Source organism: Colias eurytheme, chromosome 3 (genome assembly GCF_061535395.1).
Source record: "Colias eurytheme isolate Ceu_HAF_F1 chromosome 3, ilColEury1 Martin Lab GWU primary, whole genome shotgun sequence".
Lineage (NCBI taxonomy): Eukaryota > Metazoa > Arthropoda > Insecta > Lepidoptera > Pieridae > Colias > Colias eurytheme.
In genome coordinates this window covers 1,631,951-1,654,757 of record NC_142982.1, presented here as the reverse complement: position 1 = coordinate 1,654,757, position 22,807 = coordinate 1,631,951, and the positions used below count along the sequence as shown (strand labels likewise).

The 22,807-nt window shown below is 34.4% G+C and overlaps 2 protein-coding genes across 9 annotated transcripts in view; both read right to left on the bottom strand.

The window, feature by feature from the left end:
- The window catches only part of pot (zona pellucida domain protein papillote), a 71,645-nt gene that overhangs the window by 42,813 nt on the left and 6,025 nt on the right, over positions 1–22,807 (bottom strand). The gene's annotated exons all lie outside the window — the stretch shown is intronic.
- LOC149909356 (cysteine-rich with EGF-like domain protein 2) lies at positions 7,548–11,119 on the bottom strand. 5 transcript variants are annotated; one of them, XM_090119347.1, is made up of 4 exons: positions 9,931–10,142; positions 8,869–9,848; positions 8,765–8,796; positions 7,802–7,939 (listed from the first exon to the last, which is right to left on the bottom strand). In XM_090119347.1, exons 2-3 carry the CDS (start codon positions 9,834–9,836, stop codon positions 8,781–8,783), a joined length of 984 nt encoding a protein of 327 aa, XP_089975473.1. In that variant the 5' UTR covers positions 9,837–9,848; positions 9,931–10,142; the 3' UTR covers positions 7,802–7,939; positions 8,765–8,780. The 5 variants fall into 5 exon arrangements, with proteins under 5 accessions (XP_089975472.1, XP_089975471.1, XP_089975470.1 ...); XM_090119346.1 differs by lacking the exons at positions 8,765–8,796; positions 9,931–10,142 and adding an exon at positions 11,027–11,119 and having other exon boundaries at positions 7,548–7,939; XM_090119345.1 differs by lacking the exons at positions 8,765–8,796; positions 9,931–10,142 and adding an exon at positions 10,407–10,769 and having other exon boundaries at positions 7,548–7,939.

Sequence of the window (22,807 nt, the reverse complement as noted above, 5' to 3'; positions counted from 1 at the left end):
TTTTAGGAAATAAATAAATTTAAAATTTACCACATTGTATCTTGTACTGATCAGATGTCTTTTGACAGTCTTTTGTATAAGTATCTGAGTTAGGTACATAATAAATCCACCACACTGGCCAAGTGCGAGTTGGTATGTTTCATGATGTCAAACTATTTCATTTCTACGCTGCTTAGTGCTTACGTTACAAAATTTTCTTTCACCAATACTGTAATCTGCGCTTTATCTTTAAGTAGTAGGTAACTATCTTTATCTTTCTAATTCATTGTTTAACCGATTTACCAAAAAACGAAGTTTATCAATTCTTATCGTGTTTTTTATATTTTATTTTTATGGAAAAATTGGTGCTCAATCTTAGAACAGTTTGTTTAAAATTTATAGGTAAGTTTATTTCTAACTAGGTTTCCGCCCGCGCAGTCAAAGAAAAACCCGCATAGTTCCCGTTCCCGTGGGATTTCCGGGATTGCGTCATTTTCAAAAGTAGCCTATGTCCTTTCTCGGGTATCAAAATATATCCATACCAAATTTCATGAAAATTGATTCAGTAGTTTAGGCGTGATTGAGTAACAGACAGACATACAGAGTTACTTTCGCATTTATAATATTAGTATGGATTTAAGTGTTATTCTCCGTTAATATGAGTTTTAAATCGACAATTTATGAATAATAGGAATACTATTGAATAGATAGTATTCATTTAATTAATTTCCGTGTTCTGTGAACTTTGTGCTTGTGATCTATGACTAAGTAGAAGTAGAATGTGTGATGAATATTGATTGATGTGTCCCTTAACATGATTGTTATCGTTTTAATAGGTATAAATGTCTTAGAGATGAGTATTTATTGTAATAAATGAAATAAAAAAATGCTGGAAAACCGAAAAGTAGATACTTAAGAAGTTTCGGAATATTTTACAATACAATGATTTATCTGGATATAAACATCTACGTATATAGGAAATCCATTTTCATGTAAATCTGATGGTTTTGATTAATTTTGCAATAAAGAAAGAATTAAACTCGAAAAAAAAATAAAGTATGAGCGGCTATCACGATTAGCAAAAAAACGTCAAATTCATGCGAGTTAAGCTCACGTGTGTAAGTAGTAGGTATAATCAGATGTAAACAAGTATATTTTTATAATCCAACTTCTACTGAAAAAATCTATTACACAATTAAAAAAGCCGATAAGCCCTCATTACAATAATGCACCAAAACATTTCATAACCATTCGTAACATAATCAACTAAAACAAAAGCGAAAGCGGAGTTTTAATTTTACGACCAAAACTCTCATGACATAAAATCAACAATAGAAAATCTCTACATCATTGTTACGCTTCTTTAACTGACTTTCATCTCAAGCATTTCTTTAAGAAAATCGATATGTGTAATCGATGCTGATCTCGTTGCGCTTGCGATATCGAGTCGCGGATATCGATTTTGTATCGAGTTGCAATTCCCGAAGATCATCACTGGATAATGGATATTAAGGTCACAGTGTCACCGGCCGTGAATAGTTGTAACTTTGTTTATTATAAAGAAAACTCTATAGTACAGATTATAGCTGTAGATTACTAATTTAAACACATTGTAAATTGAATCTAATAGTGGTACCTAACAGATTTCTCGCATTATTTGTTGTTCTCTCGTTCTTGTACAAACTATACTATATCGCTATAGCAAGCTGTTTTTATTAGGTTATATGTTACACTTATTTCAGTTATTCACTATATGCATACTAAAAAATTTGGAAAATCCAAAAGTGCACGCCTCATAATTTTTTTTTAATAAATATTTATTAATTATTATTTTTGTTTATTTAATAACAATTAAACCACATCGAATCAGACCCTGAAAAATGAAAGGGTTCTATTCCTGAGCATACTCAAGCGTAAGAGAAAAAAAAAGACTCGATTAGTAAAGTATTTCGGTCGCTATCGTGTTAACAAGAAAAAGGATCCGCACATACAGACACACGGACGTCCAAGACAGAACTTTTTTAAACTGTTTTTTAACTAGTTTAAATAACAAAAATGACATCAAAAATATCATGAACGTTAAAAATAGTGTTTTTTCTTAATATGTGTGTGTATGTATTATCTTACAAGTGCAATGTACGATACATAAAGACATTTTAAGTTTGAAAAATCAGATGTTTTGCGCGAAGTGACAGTAGTACCCACCTCAACGCTTCGCTTATGAGGCGTGCAATATAAGTATAGGCCAAATCGCTTAGTGTGTATTACGTGAATAAGAATTAAGAAGACATTAAAAAGAGAACATAATATTTATTGTGTAGTGGCTTGTGGTAGTGGTCTGTCTTGGTTCAGAAGAATACAAAAAGGATTAACTATCTATTTATTTAGTTCTTCGTCATGTCACTTAAATCTTTACCTCACAATATGCTTTTTATTACCGTACAGCATTCAACTAATACAAACCCAAAGGCAATCACAGCTTCGTGTGAAATACTTAAGTTATCATTGCTAGCCCACAGGATGTCTGCGTTTAACAGGCAACACGGAAGAATATCAGGTTTTACCCGTTTCTAGGTCTAAGCTAGATTAGATAATATCGACGCATCCAGTGCTTCAAACGCGTTTGAACGCTTGTGCGAATTGAGTTCAAGTTTATTTCTTTTTTTTAAATACCACAGATAAGAAAAAATATTTGTAAAAATGTATAGGGCAATTATAATCTCTAAAAACAACATTCTATGTTTTTAGTTTTCCAAAATGTTGTTCTATAATTAACTAGGTAGCTATGTCATGTTTCATTATTTTTTTATAGCCTGACGCCGAGAATATTACTGTAGGTAGGTATACCTACAGTAATATTCTCGGCGTCAGTTTAGTTCGTGGGATGTGTAATTTGATCCTAATATAGTCAGATACGTTTATCTACAGCTTACGTCAATCTCATACATTCGTAGTCTATTCTATTGAACGCTACGCTAACAGAAAGCCACTTGACTATGGGGGCAGGACTGCTTTTAATCTCTTCCAAGAATAGGTAGATTAGTAGATTTGAAAATAAACTGTTGAATAGGTTTGTGATATCAAATAAAAAAATTGGATAATTTTAATTGATACCTATAACCATGTCCTATAACTGATGTTTATTTTTTTTCTGGATCTTATCTGTGTAGTTCGTTAGTGTGTTAGACTGAAGTAAAACTGAAGAAATATATCTTTTTATTTCCTGTAGTTCAAGTTAAAAAACACAACCCAAATGTTAAACTTTTATTTCATTTCGAATATTCTTAACGCATGCAAATGCTTTGATGAATAAAAAGTATAAGGCAATTAACACACGCGAATCGGTAAAAAAAACTAAGTGACAACACTTCGTGCATACTACCAGACTACTTATCTACTACGCGTCAATAACTTCAATTGAAGAGACCGCGTGTATCACGCACTGCAAGTGTACGTGGACGCAATGAGCTGAAGAATTAATAGCACTTTAATTTCTACTTAATATCGAGTTATCTACACGACTCTACACTCTACCTAGAGCGTAATTTTATTACGGGCAGGAGCTGGTAAAGGAACCAAAAAAATGTGTGCGTGTACTAGTGTACACACGTAAGAAGTGAAACTTCTTTATGACCTTATTTTTCAAAAAATAATTTACTATATGCAACTTTACAGAATTACGTCGAATCAAAGATGGCGCGTAACGGAAAAATGTCACGCGTAACGAAAAAATGTTACACTTTTTCCAACCCTGATAAAGAAGTTTCACTTCAAAAACCTGTCATAAATCGTACCTACTAAAATTAAAATATTCCTATTATGTATTAATCATTATTACATTTCCTCTCCTCTGGCTTGGTACGTTTATCCAAAGCGTTTATCCGTCTTCCAGGATATTTCATAACTGAAAATATGATTTTGAACTAACGTAAACATTTTTAGCAATGTTATATTTGTTGATCCGTCTCTATCTGTTCTTCTACGTAACTTTATGCAATTTCTGCCATCTACATACACTTGTCGTATGCAAGGTCGTATGTAACATTTGTTCAAAGACCGTTTACGTTTACACTCCGTTTCTTGCTCCGTTTACATCAAAACAGATAAAAAATATTATTGCAAATACAAGCTATCATTTCGTAGATATTAAAAGATAGGTATGTAAGTATAAACCAACGTCTCGATTCCGCAAACTGGCAAATCAACTTGACTTTTTTGGTCAATCTATAACAAAAACCTGTTTCAAAGTTCGCCTGTATGTACATCATCCTAAAACATTGAGTTTTAAATGTTTTTTTCTTAAGTTTTCTGTGCTTTTTGAAATGTACAACTTCTAAGGTACTTAGACTGCTTCAATATTTATGGTTCACGGGATTTCATCTTGTTTATGGTATAATCAATTACTGATACATGTGATTTCGTTTTATTTTGTTAAAAATTAAATTGGCTTGCATGTAAGTGTCAAATGTAAAGAAGTTTATGGATCAAGTTTGATATTCAAATTAGCTTGGGAATTTATACCCTATACTGGCTATTAAAATTCGATTGAATTACGCGTTTAGTCCTATAACCATGCTTGTGATAAAATTTTATAAGTAAACATAGTTAGTTAACTGGATTTCTTATTTAGAAAGATAACCCAACATTATTATTTATATTGGTATTAATTAAAGAACCGTTAATTTCTTAACCTATCCCTGCTAATATTATAAATGCGAAAGTAACTCTGTCTGTCTGACTGTTACGTTTTCCCGCTTAAACCTCTCAACCGATTTTGATGAAATTTGGCACAGACAATCTTTAGACCCTGAGAAAGAACACAGGCTACCTTTTATCAAAACACCACGCGGGCGGAAGCTAGTCTTATTATAATTATAACCCAAAAAGTAAAAATTACAGTCGTGTGGGCAGTTATTTTAATCATTTCTATAAATAGTTAAGGACAAATATGGTCTTGTCTACTTTATATTCATAGATTGTAGTGACACTTCTTGATCGCTCTGAGATACGTAATTAAACTTGATATTTAAATCGACTTAGTATCTATTCCATTATTTAATTAATATATATTGAATACTGGTTTGTATCTTAATTAGTCTATAAAAAGCTTATGGAGATGCTCTAGATAACAGGAGTTACATTCTTATTTATACTATATTGTTACTAGCGGTCCGCCCCGGCTTCGCCCGTGGTACATATTTCGCAATAAAAAGTAGCCTATGTTCTTTCTCAGGGTCTAAAGATTGTCTGTGCCAAATTTCATCAAAATCGGTCCAGTAGTTTATGCGTGAAATCCATACATACCTACATACATACATAATTACCTACAGACCTTTCCTCTTTATAATATTATTATATATTATATTATATAAGATTAGTATATTTAGTGTTTATATAGTTAGTGTTCGCTTCGTTCGGTTAACGTAAATCCATTTGTTAGGTAGTAAAAGAAAACTTAATGCTAATGTGGGCCTCCATCAATAATGAATTTTTTCAGTTACTTACTCCTCTTTTAAATTTCGGTTTTTATCCTATACAATAATACAGTTTGTATACTGTAGACATAACGGTATTGTATTTTAACGATAAATACATGTTGCCTCAATGATTAGCTCGACTATTCAGCAAAATTGCCATTTTTTGAAAAAAAAAATAAACAAAAAGTATTTTTAATTTTTGATACGTAGAAGCATCACAAATACCAAAAAAAGTGTCTCAATATTATAGTCACAATATTCATCACCTTTTAAATAAGAATAACAATGCGACAAAGGCGTGTTTACTTATAACAATTAGCACTGTCAAAACACACATTACTTCTGAAGACACGTAGAGGCTATTACGTTTGCATATGTGTTACGTAATTGCCACCTACTGAACGACCGCAAAATATTGGCTGAAGCGAAATACTTCACTGTATATTTTGAATTGTTTCAAATCATGTATACCTACCTATAAAATGTTTAGTTAATTGATCGATCAAAAAAATCTCATTCAATTTCCTTGGAATTTGATCCAGTAATTTAAAAAAAACTCGGCAAAGTTACCAATTTCTTGTAATCTTACGTAATGTTATTTCAAAATTGTTTACTAAAGACTACAATTTTAAGACTTTCCGTGTAAAGTTCTATTTTCTAAATAAAATTTTAAAAGTGCACGAATTTAACCTGTATCCTTTAAAAGCTACAAGCTTATAACTTGTAACGAAAAGAGCGTACATTACAAGCAAAACGGTGTCAAGGTCACATATCATGATTGACAGCTCCTGACCAATCTTGAGGCTTTGATACATTGTACTAGAGACATTTTTCGAAAGAAAAATATATTTTGAGGGAATTTTTTTAAATATTTTTTTTAACCCTCCTTTTTTATACAGTAACTTTGTAATTGTAAAATTAATCAATTATTTTATTTTGCAAGTTACAATCAGGGCGAAAATAAATACATCATTATATTTATATCTATAAAAATCAACTAGCAGTCACTTAAATATTTAAGGGCTTGTAACCAGATATTAAAACAACAAATATATCTCCTAAATAATATATTTCCAGTTTTTACACAAACGGAATCCAGCAAATAAATTATACCATTAAAATAGTTCAAAACAATCAAAACATTTTTGTATGATTTTAAGATCATATTAAATTAATCTAATAAATTAAAGTATTCAGGCAGATTCATACAAAAACTTAACAAAAATTTTGCAGAGCGTAAATGAATAAAATCTCACTTAAAAACTCACTTATCGATATGACTAAAAAATTTATAGTGATTTTTCGTTTTAGTATGATAACTAAATCAAAACCATTTTGTTGTACATACCTTATAAATTATATTTGTAGCACAAAATAAGAAAAATATCACAAAAAACATGGACTGTGATTAACAACCTTTAAGATAAAATTAATAATAAAACAAATATGATACAGCATTAAAATAATTATGTATAGATTATTACGTATACTTACTTCTATAATAATAATGTTTGATTATTATTAATAATAACTAAATGACAGATAGGCCAAGGGAGTTTACAAATTACAAAAATACAGGAATTTTTGAGTAAAGGACGTACAAAATAGACATTTTTACGATAACTGTTACAAGAATACATAAAATAAAGTATGAAAACTCGATTTCCCAATCTTTGCAATCGTCCGAAACACAAAAAAGAAATGCATTAAAAAAAATATCGTATTTTTTCACGATCCCACTATTTCTCGATAACTGGTTAGTATTCATTATTTGCATCTTTATGCCGTGAATTGAAAGTTTGGGAAACTCATAAAAAAATATTAATCGGATGTAGGACAAAATTTATTTAAAAAAAGCTATCAAATATTTGGAAAGACATGATTTATAATCAGAAAAATACCCTAAACATGGAAGTGCAAATAAAAATGTGTCAAAGCTCAATTAATTTAATTTTCAAATAAATTTACATCTATTACAGTGTATATTAATTATTAAAAGAGTACAATAACCTATTACTTGTATATTCATATTCGATTCATGTTTGTTTCACTAGTTCCACGTCTTTATTTATTCAAAATTAAAAAAAAAACACTAACGATATTTTTCGTCCTCAAAGAACCATTAAAAATGTAAAGTAACAAATCAATTAAAACTCATCCCGCATTCATGACGTACAACATTCGACCAAAAAATCGCGATTTTTTTTTAATTTTTTATACATTTTTAGTCCCATGAAACTAGTGGAACAAACGCCGTAAAAACTTCCAAGATCCTAGCCTACGTATAAAATGTTTATGTGCGGAAAAGTTGCATCAAATCAAAGTCTTTCATATTGACGAGGCCCGTGTGGCCATTTATCATGCAATAGTACTCGGCTCCAACAATATACGATATGACCATGATGCCAACAAAGCTCCCAAGGGACGCCGACTTCGGAAGTAAAATGCCGGTCGCAATCAAAAGCCCGATGTAAGTAATGTACCTTTAATAAATTGAGTTTATTAATGATTAATTACTTTATGTGTGGCTGCAAAAGTCTGTTTTCGTGTGTACTATGAAAGTCGGGTTTAATTTGTCTGAATAGTGGTTAGTATGATTGCTTTTATATTATTTTATGACTAAAATATTATTTTATGTATTAAATATTGAAACTGTTAATATAAATATATAATTGTTACAAATATACTTGTTGTACCTTGAAGTTACGCACCATAAAAGGCTACACCAACATAATTTACATACTATGTGTATGTGTCACAATAGTATTGACATAGTCTAAAGTTCATAAAACTACATTATTCTATTAATACTGCTCTACTCAATATATTGTATAGCATGTAAAACTAAAGTATTCATCTTCTATGTAATTTTTTGAACAGTTTCCACATTCAGTGAAAAAAGTCCATTGATATGAAGATTTTATAAAAATTACAACCTAACAACATAAGGATTTTAAAAATAATACATGTGACTATAAAAATAATATTTTAAATACCTATATAGTTTATATTCTAAAAGCAGTAGATTAAGTTTAACTTGATGAGTATGAAATTGAACCCCAATTTGCAAAAAAAATGTTCTTTCAAAGCTTCCCATGTGCAATGGAGAATCAACAACCAAATATTTTGATGAATGAACTAACTTTAATATACAAAAAGAAAATCATGAAATTAATACAGAATATAAAATATATTAAATATATGATGGTACAAAATTATACACATGTATAAAAACTCCAGAGAAACCTGGATGAATAAAAAAACATATAGACCAATACCCATCACCAATAACTAAAAAAAATCTTTACCTAAATTATCACAAGCTTATAGCTCCTCTTTTCTGTAAGAAACATAATCTCATTAGAAGAAAAATAAATAAAAACTTTTTAATAAACAACAGAGCAATAATTACCTTGTAGTGGTGAGTATTTCTGATTGGTCTTCATCTTCCCTGTTAGCAATACATAATTCTCCTTTCTTTGAGTACCCTGTAGCACATTTTCTGCACATATCTGGTCCGTCGCCATAGCAACCCTTACAGGATTTATCACAAGCTATACACTCATAAGAACCCAGTGTATTCTGACAGAACTGGTCCGCGTTACATTTGTTCAGATCATCACACTCATTTACATCTAAACAGCCTTCTTCAGAGTCAAAAATGTACCCATTTTTGCACGCCACACAGTCTTTTGGGGTCCCTGCTCTACAACCACCCATACATGATCTGTGGCACTTGGAACATAGCATTTTATTCTCGTCCTTGTATGCTAGGAAATAACCTGAAGAGCAGGTGTCGCAGTTGTCCCCTGCATAACCAATATCACAAAGGCATGTTCCATTACCCTTGCGAGTACCATCTCCTCTACACTTGCCATTCCCACTGCATAACTTCTCATGGTCACCGGGACATGGTGAACAGTCTTTACCGAAATGGTTCTTTGGACAACACAATTTTAATTTATCAATACAAATATATGTGTATAGGTCATCAGATTCATCTGGGTTCTGCGCCCACCATTCTTCAATGAACTCTTCGGCCTTCTCAGCTACGTGATGGCATTGAACCGAATGTTTCGAATCTTCCTTACATATACCGTCTTGAATATCTACGAGCCGAATTTCGCTTCGTTTATACGATTTTTTTAGCTTCTCCTCCTCCCACGCGGCATCACCGCCTTCGTACTTCCCTCTTGCTGTCCTTTCGAGGCCTTTTTGAAACGATTCTATGAATAACTTACAAGATTGGCACTCGCCGAGCGATTTCGACTGACTTATTATACCGGGGCTTATAACTGGTGGTTGGACCGTGCAATAAACGGAAGTAAGCAGTATTAAATTGATAACAGTGGCGGGTAATACTATTCCAGATCTTATCATCGTAGTTATATCCTGAAACGAAGAGATTTTTTATAGAAACCACTAAATATTGTGCGGTATATACCGACGTTGAAGACACAACAGATTTACGTACCGACGTTACGCTTACAAACTATTTTACGTAAATTTATTTTGGCACTAAACGCTACCGTCCTAAGCAGCTTTTTAACAATATATGGTGATAATCCATGCAGATTTTAATTAATAAATTATCAAAAGACTGACGTGTTTTATTCCGACTAGCTAAATAAAACTGACGGATGAGAAGTGACGTTTCACATCAGCGAGTCTGCAAGTTTGACATTCAATATTTTACGTCATGCTACGTTCCGTTTCAAGGTCTAAGTAATGTTCTGTGATGTTATATTTGTATATTTTTTTTAAAAAGTTCAACATAATATAATTGTAACATATCAGATTATTCTGAAATATCCCAATAAATTAATTTATTATATATAATTTATTTATTCGAATAGAAATTATTAAAATAAAATTTCGATTTAAAAATAAAATTGAGATATTATAAGATTGAATAAAATAAAATAAAATATGAATAAACTAAATACCAACCTTTAGTTATTACCGCGAAAAAGTTATAACTTACAGAAACATCATCGCCTGAGTCCATAAATATCTCACGTACGAACGCGCGGGGCATAATTCTGATGAAAAATTATCGATTTTACGATACGAGTCTCGCAGATCAATATCATATTGTGCGAATAAGCGAGTAATGTATGAATCGAATCGGCGGAATGATCATCACTCATTCGTTTTGATACCCGCTTTCAGATTAAGTCTCGTCTTATTTCAATGCTATCCATTAATTGAACAAAGAAAAGGTGTATGTGTAGTTTTTGTATGAACGTAGAAGTATGAACGTAGAAATATCTCAAATTTTGCAAATCTTCAAATAAGTGGGATCTTAAAATCAATAGGAAATTATATAGTTCGAAGCTTCATAATTCCCTATTCAGTATTCCTTGGCATGTCAATAACAATTATTATAAACAACACAATATTATAATATTTTTTTTTTTTTATTGGTAATAGGGAAGCGCTTGACCACAATCTCGCCTGATGTTAAGCTGAGATGTGGTCTAAGATGGAACGCGCTTCCCTAGAAGGTACCTGTTCACTCTACGCTTGAAGAGTAAGTAAGTAAATAGAGCAATGATTAAAATACTTACATAAAGCGTTAAAAAATTATTGTAACTTTGATGACTGAAGATTTTATTATTAGTTGGATCGTTATGCACAAGAAGTCAGAAGACAAATATGTTAAAAGTCTATGTATAGTGAAGTTCATCTCAATCCCTGCCATTTCCTTGGACAAAGCACTTTACCTAACGTCACATTACGTAGACCATCTACACGCTTACATAATTTCCTGCTTTCACCAACTACAATGAGCATTTGCCTCGCTAAAGATGAGAATAAATGTTACATTAATGTTAATTTTTATGAGAACATTTTCTATCACTAACACTTTAGAAACAGAAGTGTGAATTAGCTGATATTAATCATGATACTGCACTTAGAATATTTTGAATGCATAATGTACTGTAACGATCATTTTGTAAAATTATTTGGGCTGTCATTGGAAAAAGAAATAACAATTATATCAAAGACTAGCTGTGCCCTGCGGTTTTACCCGCAGTGCTCCAGTCCTGTTGATCTTAGATTACCTAATGATATTTTATAGCCTTCCTCGATAAATGGGCTATCTAACACTGAAAGAATTTTTCAAACCGGACCAGTAGTTCCTGCGATTAGCGCGTTTAAACAAACAAACAAACTCTTTAACTTTATAATATTAATATAGATTTTGTAACGAGTATACTTGTTGCAAAGTCCTCTATAGCCTAATAATTATGAAAGTCCACGGCGCCGGCGCTTAAATTCCCTCCTTACCTAGTATAAAAACGAAAAAAGAAAAAGCACGCATGAATCCGCTATTGTATTAATACGATAAGACATCAACGCAAATAATAAAAGTAGAATGCATCGCAAGCCGCTAAGAATTACGATGTTTTCCAACTATAAACAGGCTAGGACACAATTAATATGAACTTAAAAAGCTTTATAGTAGTTATCTTGTGCTTTGTGTGAGTGCTCTGTTGCGACTATGGTCTGTAGTTTATTTTAATCTATGCGCGCTTTTGGCGGGAACGGGGGTAACCACAGAATATTATCTACTCCATTTAAATGTTAAATAAAACAAAATGGATCATAACACCGCGGTTAAATATAAGCCTGTTTGTGGATTATAGTTGATATCATAATATCTTTGAGCTCACTCGCTGCTATAAGATATTAAATGCTGCCATTATTTCACTTCTATTTTAAATGCAAATAAAAAATTGTCGGTGAGTTTTATTTGCAAATTACAACGTGAGACTGAATATTCAAAGGTGTTATTATGGAGCTGTATTATTGATAGAGTCGGGTTTGGTGCCGCCCAAGTGTTCGTTTATACGATTACTGCTGCAGTATGGACACTTTAGAAATATATTTTTTCATCATAACTACATGAGAACTATAAACAGTGTTAGTAATTTTCTGAGTTAATGTACTTAAATGTTCGCTCATCTGCCATATTTGTAGGTACCTGGTGATTTAATAAAATATGTTATAATTACGTTTTTAGAGTTCTATTATTTTTCTATTCATTATTTGCCGGTTTGAATAAATGTAGAGTCTTTGGATTTTGTTATTATAATTTTCTTTCTTTTGTGGGAAATATGGTTTCTTGCTACAACAATATGTTTCAAAACCATTTCTTTTAATTTAAAAGCTAATTATTATATTAAGCTACAAATATTTCACGTAAATCAAATCCAACGAAAATTATGTTGAAATTTCTCTAATTTATCTAAATTACTACAATTTTTATCTATAACCTTCTATCTACATTGGGTGAACTCTAAACCACGAATAAGATGACTTTAATAAACAACCAGAAAATGCTGAGTCATCTAAAATATCATAAAATAATTTATTCGATACAATCAGCTAATTATAAATTGAATGTAGGTACGTGAAATTAATGCCGTTGAGTTCTTAATTACTTCCGCTGTCGATTGCTTTTTTTCGTGACTCAAATTTTAAGGTCTTTGGGATCGCTACAGATAAAAAATTCCATGCGTTCTAAGGGCCGTGTAGATTAAAAATAATTAACGGAAATAAATTATTATTTCAATCAAAGTCAATTAATTGGTGTGTGATTTTAATCAAACGATGATACAGTTTGCTTGAGGCTGTTTAAGACACGAAAACAAGAAATTATTAATTTTAGAGCTCTCTTATTTTGTACTTTTATTAATTCCCCGGTTTCATATAGATTGTGTCTCATACAAAAAAATCTCATTTAATTCAAAATCATTTAGACGAAAAACAAATAGTACTGATTGACTCCAAACAGTCTGAGATCATTCCTTTTCTGACAAGTGCTAACTGTTGAAACCATTATTCTCTACCAGTCTTACATATAACGTTTCATACTATAAAAACACCAATTATATACAGTCAACTTGAGCCAAGTTTTTATATGGAAACTGTTTAGTAAGCGGATCGCTGTTCTTGAGTCACAGAAATGACGTCATGTCGCAAATGCCAACCGGCCGAGCAAGGCCTCCGAATAACGCCTACGATGGAAACCAGAATATTGTCGCCAAAACTTAGAATAGACCAACAATCTTATATAAACGAATCAATATTTAAATTGATTGGTAAGCATTTTCTCTTTTCTGTGCATGCCAATCTTTATTACAATTCTGTCCACAGTTATATCCGGTCATTTCCTTCTGTATTCGAAATACAAATACCCTTCAAATACCTAAGGTCCTAATTTTAAGGATATCAGTAAAAAATTCTTTAATCTCTGTAACGATTATTTACAAATTATGGTGTTAATATTAATTTATTAGGTAGGTACAATAAATGTTGAATTTATATTTTTGGTTTTATGGCATTCAAATGCTTTATAAATATAAATTTATAAAGAATAGAAAAAATTCGATCACGAGGCGGGACTCGAACCCGCATCCTTCGCGCCATTCCGGGGCGGATGCCTTACCTAGCCACTCGTGACCCGCCAGAGCAATCGAATTTATTCTATTCTTTCAGTTTTATGTGTCTGAAGGGACACACACAGGGTTTTATAAATTTATATAGGTACAATAAATGTTAAATTCACCTTCAAAATCTACCAAAGCATTTTGACGTAAGGCATAAAATATCCTCCAACGTCAAAATAAAATAATTTAAACAGGCATGAAAGTCATGAATGTTTAGGCTACGAATTTAAAACCCGTCGTCGTTTTAGATAAAGTCGCTTTTAAAGTAATAAACTGCCATAGACCACCACGGACCATGTGAGATATAGGGTCGAAAACCTCGAAAGCATGGAGATGGGAACAATAAAAAGTTGTTAACGAAACATAATATATACTTAATATTATAAAGCTGAAGAGTTTGTTTGTTTGAACACTCTCTCTGCTAATCTCGGGGACTACTGGTCCGATTTGAAAACATTCTTTCGGTGTTAGATAGCCCATTTATCGAGGAAGGCTATATTATATTATCATCTCGCTAAGACCAACAGAAGCGGAGCAATGCTGGTAAAACCGCAGAGCACAGCTAGTACGATATATAATTCTTGTTAAAAAAACTAGAGATCTCATAGAGATCATGACACATCGTATTTATGTCATAATTTTCAAGGTCCACAAACGAGTTTCAAATAATATATTCAATAGGTACATCATTATTTACTTAGTTGCGGATTTATTTATATGTTTGTTGAAAAAATACTTTGAGAACAAATCTACCATTAATATTTTTGTGTCTATCTACGTCTTTTAGAAGCTCTATATTCTTTATTGTTGTTTTGGAATTTATACGAGATAAAGTAATTTAAATAATATTTTTACAATAATAAAGGTATACTAGCGGTCCGCCCCGGCTTCGCCCGTGGTACATGTTTACGTTTTCTCTACATAAGAATTAAGAACCATCCTCGTACTTCAAGGAATATAATAAAAAAAATAATTATCGAAATCGGTTCAGCCGTTCTCGAGTTATGCGCTTACCAACACATTTTGCGATTCATTTTTATATATAAGATTTAACCAATATGAAATACCTAGTCAGAATCATTAAATGATTGAGGGCGTCGGTCAAAAACGTTTTTGGCAGATTTTTGCAGAAGTGTTTTTGACCGGCAACAAGTTTCGACTGTAACATACATAAATAAATTAATTCATTAATTGACATAGATTTCACATAGTTTGTTGATATTGTATACTTGCGTCAATTTTAAGTAAAGCCAAGAGATTGATATTTTTGTAAAATAACAAAAAACCTATTGGTAACAGTAGATAGGTTAACAGTTACGATAATAGCAGTCTTTTCTTCTTTTATAAAACCACAAATGTCACTCTTAATTTAGATTGGCCTTCCCAGAAGTCAGAATGCATTGCTCCCTATATAAGACATGTTTCTAAATGTAAACTATCATGTGGAGCAATGTATGCCCCCTCATCAGGTAACTTTAGTCACGTAGAAGCATCCTGCCAGTCGAGACTATAAAAAATCCACAGCTAATCGTCGGTCATCGCTCTATGCTTACTTCGAAATGGTTTGAAATGAAGAAATTACATGCTTACAGCAATAAACATTGAAATAATACTGTTTATTTACTCTAACGCTTGTAACTGTGTAGGACGTAGGTGCTTATAATGGTCTAAAAGGTATTCAAAAAGATATAATGATCAAAATGTAGAGACAAGTATTCAAATATTATTTCAGCAACTCTACATCTTCATACAAACTAAATTTCAGCTGCTTGAGAACAGTTTTTCGTGAAACAGAAAACAGAAAGGAGGACTATTTAGGAGTGGGAGTCGAGCATGCTTCGGCACGAATTGGGCCAGCTCGCACCGGGGAAGGTACCACACTCCCACAGAAAACCGGCGTGAAATAGCAGCATGCAAATGCTGCTGTGTTTCGTACGGTGAGTGGGAGGTCCGGAGGCCCATCCTATTCCCTTCCTATACCTATCCTTTCCTTTATTCCCTTCATAAATCCTATCCCTACCTCTTTTTAATGAACAACATGGCAGCGGAATTAAATTACTTTTTACCCCAGGAGGGTACCAACCTTCACAGTGTTGGAGAATCCCTTCCTGAGCATTCATGCTCGGGCTGCCCTGCGTACTCTGGGGAGGGCAAAATCCCGCTCAAGAATACCACCAAGCGCAAACGAGCACATAAGTCTGTGCCACCTTCATTGTCCGTAGATTTCTGCAATGTGAGAGGCCTGCATTCTAACCTGAATCCCGTCCATCACCACCTAGAGACAGAAAAGCCAGCATTGTTGTTTCTTACGGAGACACAAATTTGTCCACCCTCCGACACAACATACCTCTGTTACCCAGGATACAAACTGGAGCACACTTTCATCCCACGAGCTGGTGTGTGTGTGTTTGTGAGGGAGGATATTTGCTATCGTCGCCTTGTCGGTCTTGAGGGCACTGACCTATCAATTATCTGGATCCGTGCGGACTGTGGTGACCATCCCCGTATCTATGCATGTTTGTATCGGTCACATAGTGGTGATGCAGAAACCGACCGTCTTATCGAGCACATCCAAACAACGGCTGATGCAGTACTTGAACAGATCCCCTCCGCAGAAATAATTATCTTAGGCGATTTTAATGCCCATCATACCCAATGGTTGGGTTCACGTACCACCGATCATGCGGGGAGATCTGTACACAACTTTGCGATGGCTTACGGTCTTACGCAACTGGTCTCCTCAATAACGAGACTACCCGACATTGCTGACCACACACCCTCTATACTAGACCTTCTGCTGACCTCCCATCCGGCTAATTATCAGGTAAAAGTCGAAGCCCCTCTTGGGACTTCAGATCACTGTTTAATTCGGAGTATAGTGCCAATCTTGCGTTCATCACGGCCCCGTTCACTTGGGAGCCGCCGCGTTTGGCACTATGGGTCAGCAGATTGGGATGGGATGCGGGAATTTTTTGCATCCTACCCTTGGAAGCAAGTCTGCCTTGCACCTGATCCAAGTGACTATGCTGACTCAGTTGCGGATGTGGTGCTGCAGGGAATGGAACTTTTCATTCCAAACTCTGTAGTACCCGTCGGCGGTAAGTCCCAGCCCTGGTATGGTCGTCCTTGCAAAATGGCTGCTCGCCTGAAGCAAGAGTGCTTCCATGCCTGGGCAGAAGCAATGTCTAATAAGGATCCAAACGCTAGTGCTCTCAAAAAACGGTACAACTCTGCTGCCAGGGCCTACAAGAGGAAAATATCCACAGCAAAGTCGGAATTTATTGGCAGCATAGGCGAGAAACTTTTACGCTACCCTTCTGGGAGCCGTGCTTTTTGGTCACTCGCCAAAGCTGTCCAAGGAAACTTCTGCAAGCCCTCGTTTCCACCTTTGCGCCGGGAGGATGATACTTTAGCCCACTCATCCAAAGAGAAAGCCGATCTTCTGGGTGCTCTATTTGCATCCAACTCAACGTTAGATGACAGAGGAAATGTACCGCCTACTATCTTGCGGTGCAAGAGCTCCATGCCGAATGTGCATTTTAGACAGAATGCTGTGCGAAAAGCTCTCTTCTCTCTTGATACACATAAGTCGAGTGGGCCCGACGGTGTCCCCGCCATTGTGCTGAAAAGATGTGCTCCTGAACTGGCACCGGTTCTTACAGAGCTGTTTCGGTACTCTTATAACACCGGCATTGTACCTGCCTCATGGAAGACTGCCTCAGTGCACCCGATCCCTAAAAAAGGCGATCAATCGGATCCATCCAACTACAGACCAATCGCTATTACCTCCCTGCTCTCCAAAGTGATGGAAAACATCATTAACAGCCAGCTATTGGGTTATCTTGAAGAGAACCAGCTGATCAGTGACCAACAGTATGGTTTTCGTCATGGACGGTCGGCTGGTGATCTTCTAATCTTCCTAACTCACCGATGGGCAAGTGCTGTTGAGAGCAAGGGGGAAGCTTTAGCGGTTGGTCTGGACGTTGCAAAAGCCTTCGATCGGGTGTGGCATCAGGCGCTCCTCTCGAAAGTTACAGCCTATGGACTTCCAGAGAAATTATGCAAGTGGATTGCCAGTTTTCTTACAGCGCGCAGTATTCGAGTCTTGGTCGATGGATCAAGCTCTGACTTATTACCTGTGAACGCTGGCGTCCCCCAAGGCTGCGTACTCTCACCCACACTGTTCCTTCTGCATATCAATGACATGTTACAAATTAGTAACATTCATTGTTATGCAGATGACAGTACTGGTGATGCTATATATACCGGCCGCACTAATATTTCTCTGGAACACGTCCAAGAGTACCGTAACATACTTGTGTCCAAAATTGAGACTCTCCTTGGAGAAGTCTCAGAGTGGGGTCGACAAAATCTTGTCCGTTTTAACCCTGGCAAGACACAAGTATGTCTTTTTTCAGCTAAAAAAGCACCATTTCTCACAGCGCCCCTATTTGAGAGCACCCCCCTTAGAATCAAGTCTAGTATCGGAATTCTTGGTGTCAATATTTCTGATGACGTTCAGTTCCGCTATCATTTGGAAGGCAAAGCTACACTAGCTTCCAAAAAATTGGGTGTCCTAAATAGAGCGAAGCAGTATTTCAGGCCTGAACATCTATTACTACTTTACAAAGCGCAAATACGGCCTCATATGGAATACTGCTCCCATCTCTGGGCCGGGGCACCACAATATCAGCTCCTGCCACTTGATAGCGTGCAACGAAGAGCCGTCAGAATTATTGGCAAACAAGCACTTACCGATCGGCTTGATTCTCTAGATTTACGACGAGACGTTGCATCTTTATGCGTTTTTTACCGTCTGTATAATGGGGAGTGCTCTGAGGAGTTGTTTGAGCTGATACCTGCCGCGGAATTCCACAACCGTACCGCACGGCATAAGACCAAGTTCCACGCTCACCATCTGGACCTCTGGCGCTCTAGTACGGTGCGATTTACCCGCCACTTCATTCCGCGCACAACCAAATTGTGGAACAGCCTGCCTTCGGCGATATTCCCGAACGCCTATGACATCGAGGCATTTAAAAAGAGAATATACCTCCACCTTAAAAAGTCGGCAACACATCTTCGGACACGTCTGTAGATGCCTATGGGCTGTGGAATTGCTTACCATCAGGCGATCCACATGCTCGTTTGCCTTCTTTCATATAAAAAAAAAAAAAAAAAAAAAAAAAAAAAAGAAAGTAGCATTTTCGCAGCCCATTTTCACTTCCGCCTGAACAGCTGTCAGCTGTGCGCATTATAGTAAGTAATATTATTTCATTAGTAAAAAAATATATTTATTGTAAACTATTATGTATTACTAGGTACTAATTTCTTTGCAGTTGTATTATTTTGAAAATAAATTACACTTTATATTTGTGTTAAATCGCATAAACAATTATTTATGAACTAACTAATATAACAAAAAAGACGACTTATTCATAGATAATCTCATTAGTAATTAAAAAAAACACAATTTATTCTACAGCAAACCAACTTTTAGCAGACATAACACGCAAACAAAATAAATGAAAAGAAGCCTTAAATTTTCAGCGGTTAAGATAAAAAATCTTGTTATTCCGTTTTACGGAGACGAGTAGGTAAAAAGAGCACTTAAAAACTCGTCACTTCAAATCGAGCTGTATAACTTACATTAAATATTTAATTTTACTGCCATAGCGGGCGCGCCGGATGCTTACGGGAAAGACAAGTTCCATTTTGGACGTGATGTGTACACAAGTGTTGCCAGTATAATAGTCATATTGCCTAATTTGGAACGCCGATGACAAAGCGGCGTCCTAGATCTATTGTGCGATTTAAAAAAGTTAACCAACGTTTTTCTTTTTCAATAATATCAGACCATAGATAATTTAAAATTCTATTCTAAATTCGAATAGATTTTCTATTAGCGTTGATGTATTCTAGATTAGATAAGTTCTTTCCATTATTCCATTTCGTTGCTTGGCCTAAAGCGCTAAAACAGACTATCGATGCCCTGTTATTTGGCTAAGTGCATGGAAGATAATAGGCAGGGCTTAGGAATGCTGCATAGGATACAAAGAGCCACTTTTGTGCACGCTTACCTGCAGGCGACTTTGGTGTGGTCCAATCATTTGAAGTGAATAATATTGATTTGTTGTTTATATTTTATAAGGCTTATATTTCAATTTCAAAAAGATCTCATCGTATTCCTCCGAGCTTTATAATATGTAGTTATAGTAGAGATTCAGGTGATATGGCCAATAATATTGGCTTATAATATTATTATGGCTATATGACACATTTTGAGGAAAATGTGCATACATTGTCATTTTATCTAACAGATAGGTAAACAGAATATATCCAAAAGATATAAAACCGTCGACGGTCTTTTAAGTATTAGTTAAGTCTGATATATGCATATCAGAATAAATACGTTCAAATATTTCATTTGTCTCAAATTATTATGTATTCATCTCTGTGTTTTTATAATGATTAATAGGTATTTGATTTATTTCTGCAACAAAAAGTAGGTAGTTATTGACTAATTAAAATATTATAATTTATATCGCGTGCTAATAACAATCTGTTTATTGTATTAATTGCATTTAAAAAGCATTTTGTTTATTACATCAATGTCTTGTCATGATCGTTTATTATTCTAATTTTGAATTTCGTCACCGGTAATTGCAGCCTTAAAATCGATTCAGTCAATACGCGAGTGGACGGTACCGGTTTTTTTGAAAAAAAAGTTAATGACAGGGCAGGCGCTCGAGCATGGAGTCGAATTCGTTACTAATTTATGACACGATTCAAATTTCAAACTGCATTTAGGGTGCTTACCCGATACGTTCGAAATTGCAGCACTTTTTATTCTTTTTAGGGTTGCCACTGGAATACCGATTGGTGTTAGTAATAACAGACCTTATAATATAATATAAGGTATTGATATGCTGAAAGTATGGATTTAGTATGCATAAAATGTACCTAGATTGATTGGAATACATAATTCTAGCCTATACGTGCGTTTGCTGTGAGATACGCATCCTATTTTAACGCTTAACTTGTTAAACATATTGTAACTGTGGTAATTGACAAGTCTGTGAATATGGGTGGCATGTAAAATAATATTTGCTCCCTGTATTCACTACATACCATACATAACATATGACACCCCTATTCACAAGTCCACAACACGACACCACGGTGTAGTGAACACCCTTCCCAGGTGCAAGACACAAAGTTTACTGAAACCCATAATAATTTTGATGCTAAGTACTACTTCTTATGTACCTACTTTAAATACTAACTCAGGCCCCGGTATCACAGACACAATAGAAAATCTATTGTGTCGTGGACCGATCGGGCCGTTCGGGGCTCAATGGGTTAACATTAATTTATCTGTTAAACAAAAATAGAATGGAAAAAAGTAATCGACTATCGATACATGCAAAAAAATGTTTCCAAACAGGTGCATCAGCCTCATGTCTTTAATCAAAGTTTTTATCCAATAATAATAACGAACGCAGTAACGAAGCGGCTGCAGAAATGAAAAGTGACCAAGAAATTTTATATTCGACGTTGACAGTTGACATAGATAAAAAATGCGCGGCATAAAATATCGATAGATCGCAGCATGGCGTCTGGTACCATAGAGTAATGAGATCGTGTATTTACTTTATGTTATACGTTTTTGCTTTATTTGGATGCTATTAAAATAGATACAATTATTATCATATTATATTGACAGCAAATTATTCCTGAAGTATACTTACCTAGTACCTACATAAAGTGGTGCTATTAAAACATTAGTTCAAAAATTACGCTATACAAGTCATAACGTAAGCGGGTTTACCTAATTTCAAATGGATTATTTCATATGAATTCTCATAATTAAAGAGCGCGTAATAACATGTGCTAAATACTGATCACCGGGGTGGAACGAATTTTATTTACATCGCATTAACCATACTGTGATGTCATCTCTATGTTAAAAATTAAAATTACTTTGTAAGTCGTAGATACGCTTTTTTGCTTTTCCTTCATCACACAGATTCAAGTAGGTTTATTTGCGTATTAGATGACAAATAACATTTTTTAGAATAATTTTAAAATTCATGTAATAAAATGATTTAAAAGCTTGCTACATCATTTTATCATTATAATATCTCCAGATGTATATAAAGCTTTTATTATTTTCCAACTAGCTTTTCCCGCGGCTTCGGCCGCTGTGTTTAAAACCTAATAAATTAAACATATAAACCTTCCTCTTCAACCACTCTATCTATTTAAAAAAACGCATCAAAATCAGTTGCGTAGTATGTAGTGAAAAGTACCAACCAACAGACCATGATTTTTAAATTTAAATTTCAATAAAAACTCAACACAATGATTTGTCAAGATGCCCACAGCTTAAGTTGCATCTCAATCAAGCGAACACAAAAGATAGTCAAAGGTAGAAAAGGTAAAAAACAAAAATCTCATTACAGTCCTGGAGTTAACAGCTTATTCAGAGAATTAGTTACGTTAATCACAACGAAATGGTTGTTTTATGAGCATCAATGTGGGTACAGATCGTTTTGAAATTTATAAGTATGTGCAAAGACTATATAAAAATAAACCAAACAGAATGAAAAAGCCTTCTCAAATTAATAGCGTGCCTACCATAAATATAGTATGAGGATTTTATTAAGCATTTTCCCAAATATGATGAAAGGTTGGAACTAAAAGAACTCGTTGAAATCAGCTTAGAGCTATTACGCACTGTCGACCAGTCGCTGGCGACTCAGTCGCCGGCGACTGTGACTACTATAGTTTAAATAGGGGCTTGCGCACTAAGTCGTCAGTCGTCCAGGAGTAAGTCCAGTCGCCGGCGACTGAGCTGGTCGACAGTGCGTAATAGCTCTTAATGATGTT

Excerpts from the sequence above, each read along its gene's own strand:
- LOC149909356 (XM_090119346.1), bottom strand. The coding sequence starts at position 9,836 with ATGATAAGATCTGGAATAGTATTACCCGCCACTGTTATCAATTTAATA. Across the intron at positions 7,940-8,868 it reads GAAATACTCACCACTACAAG|GTACATTACTTACATCGGGC; the intron begins GTAATTATTGCT and ends AATTTATTAAAG.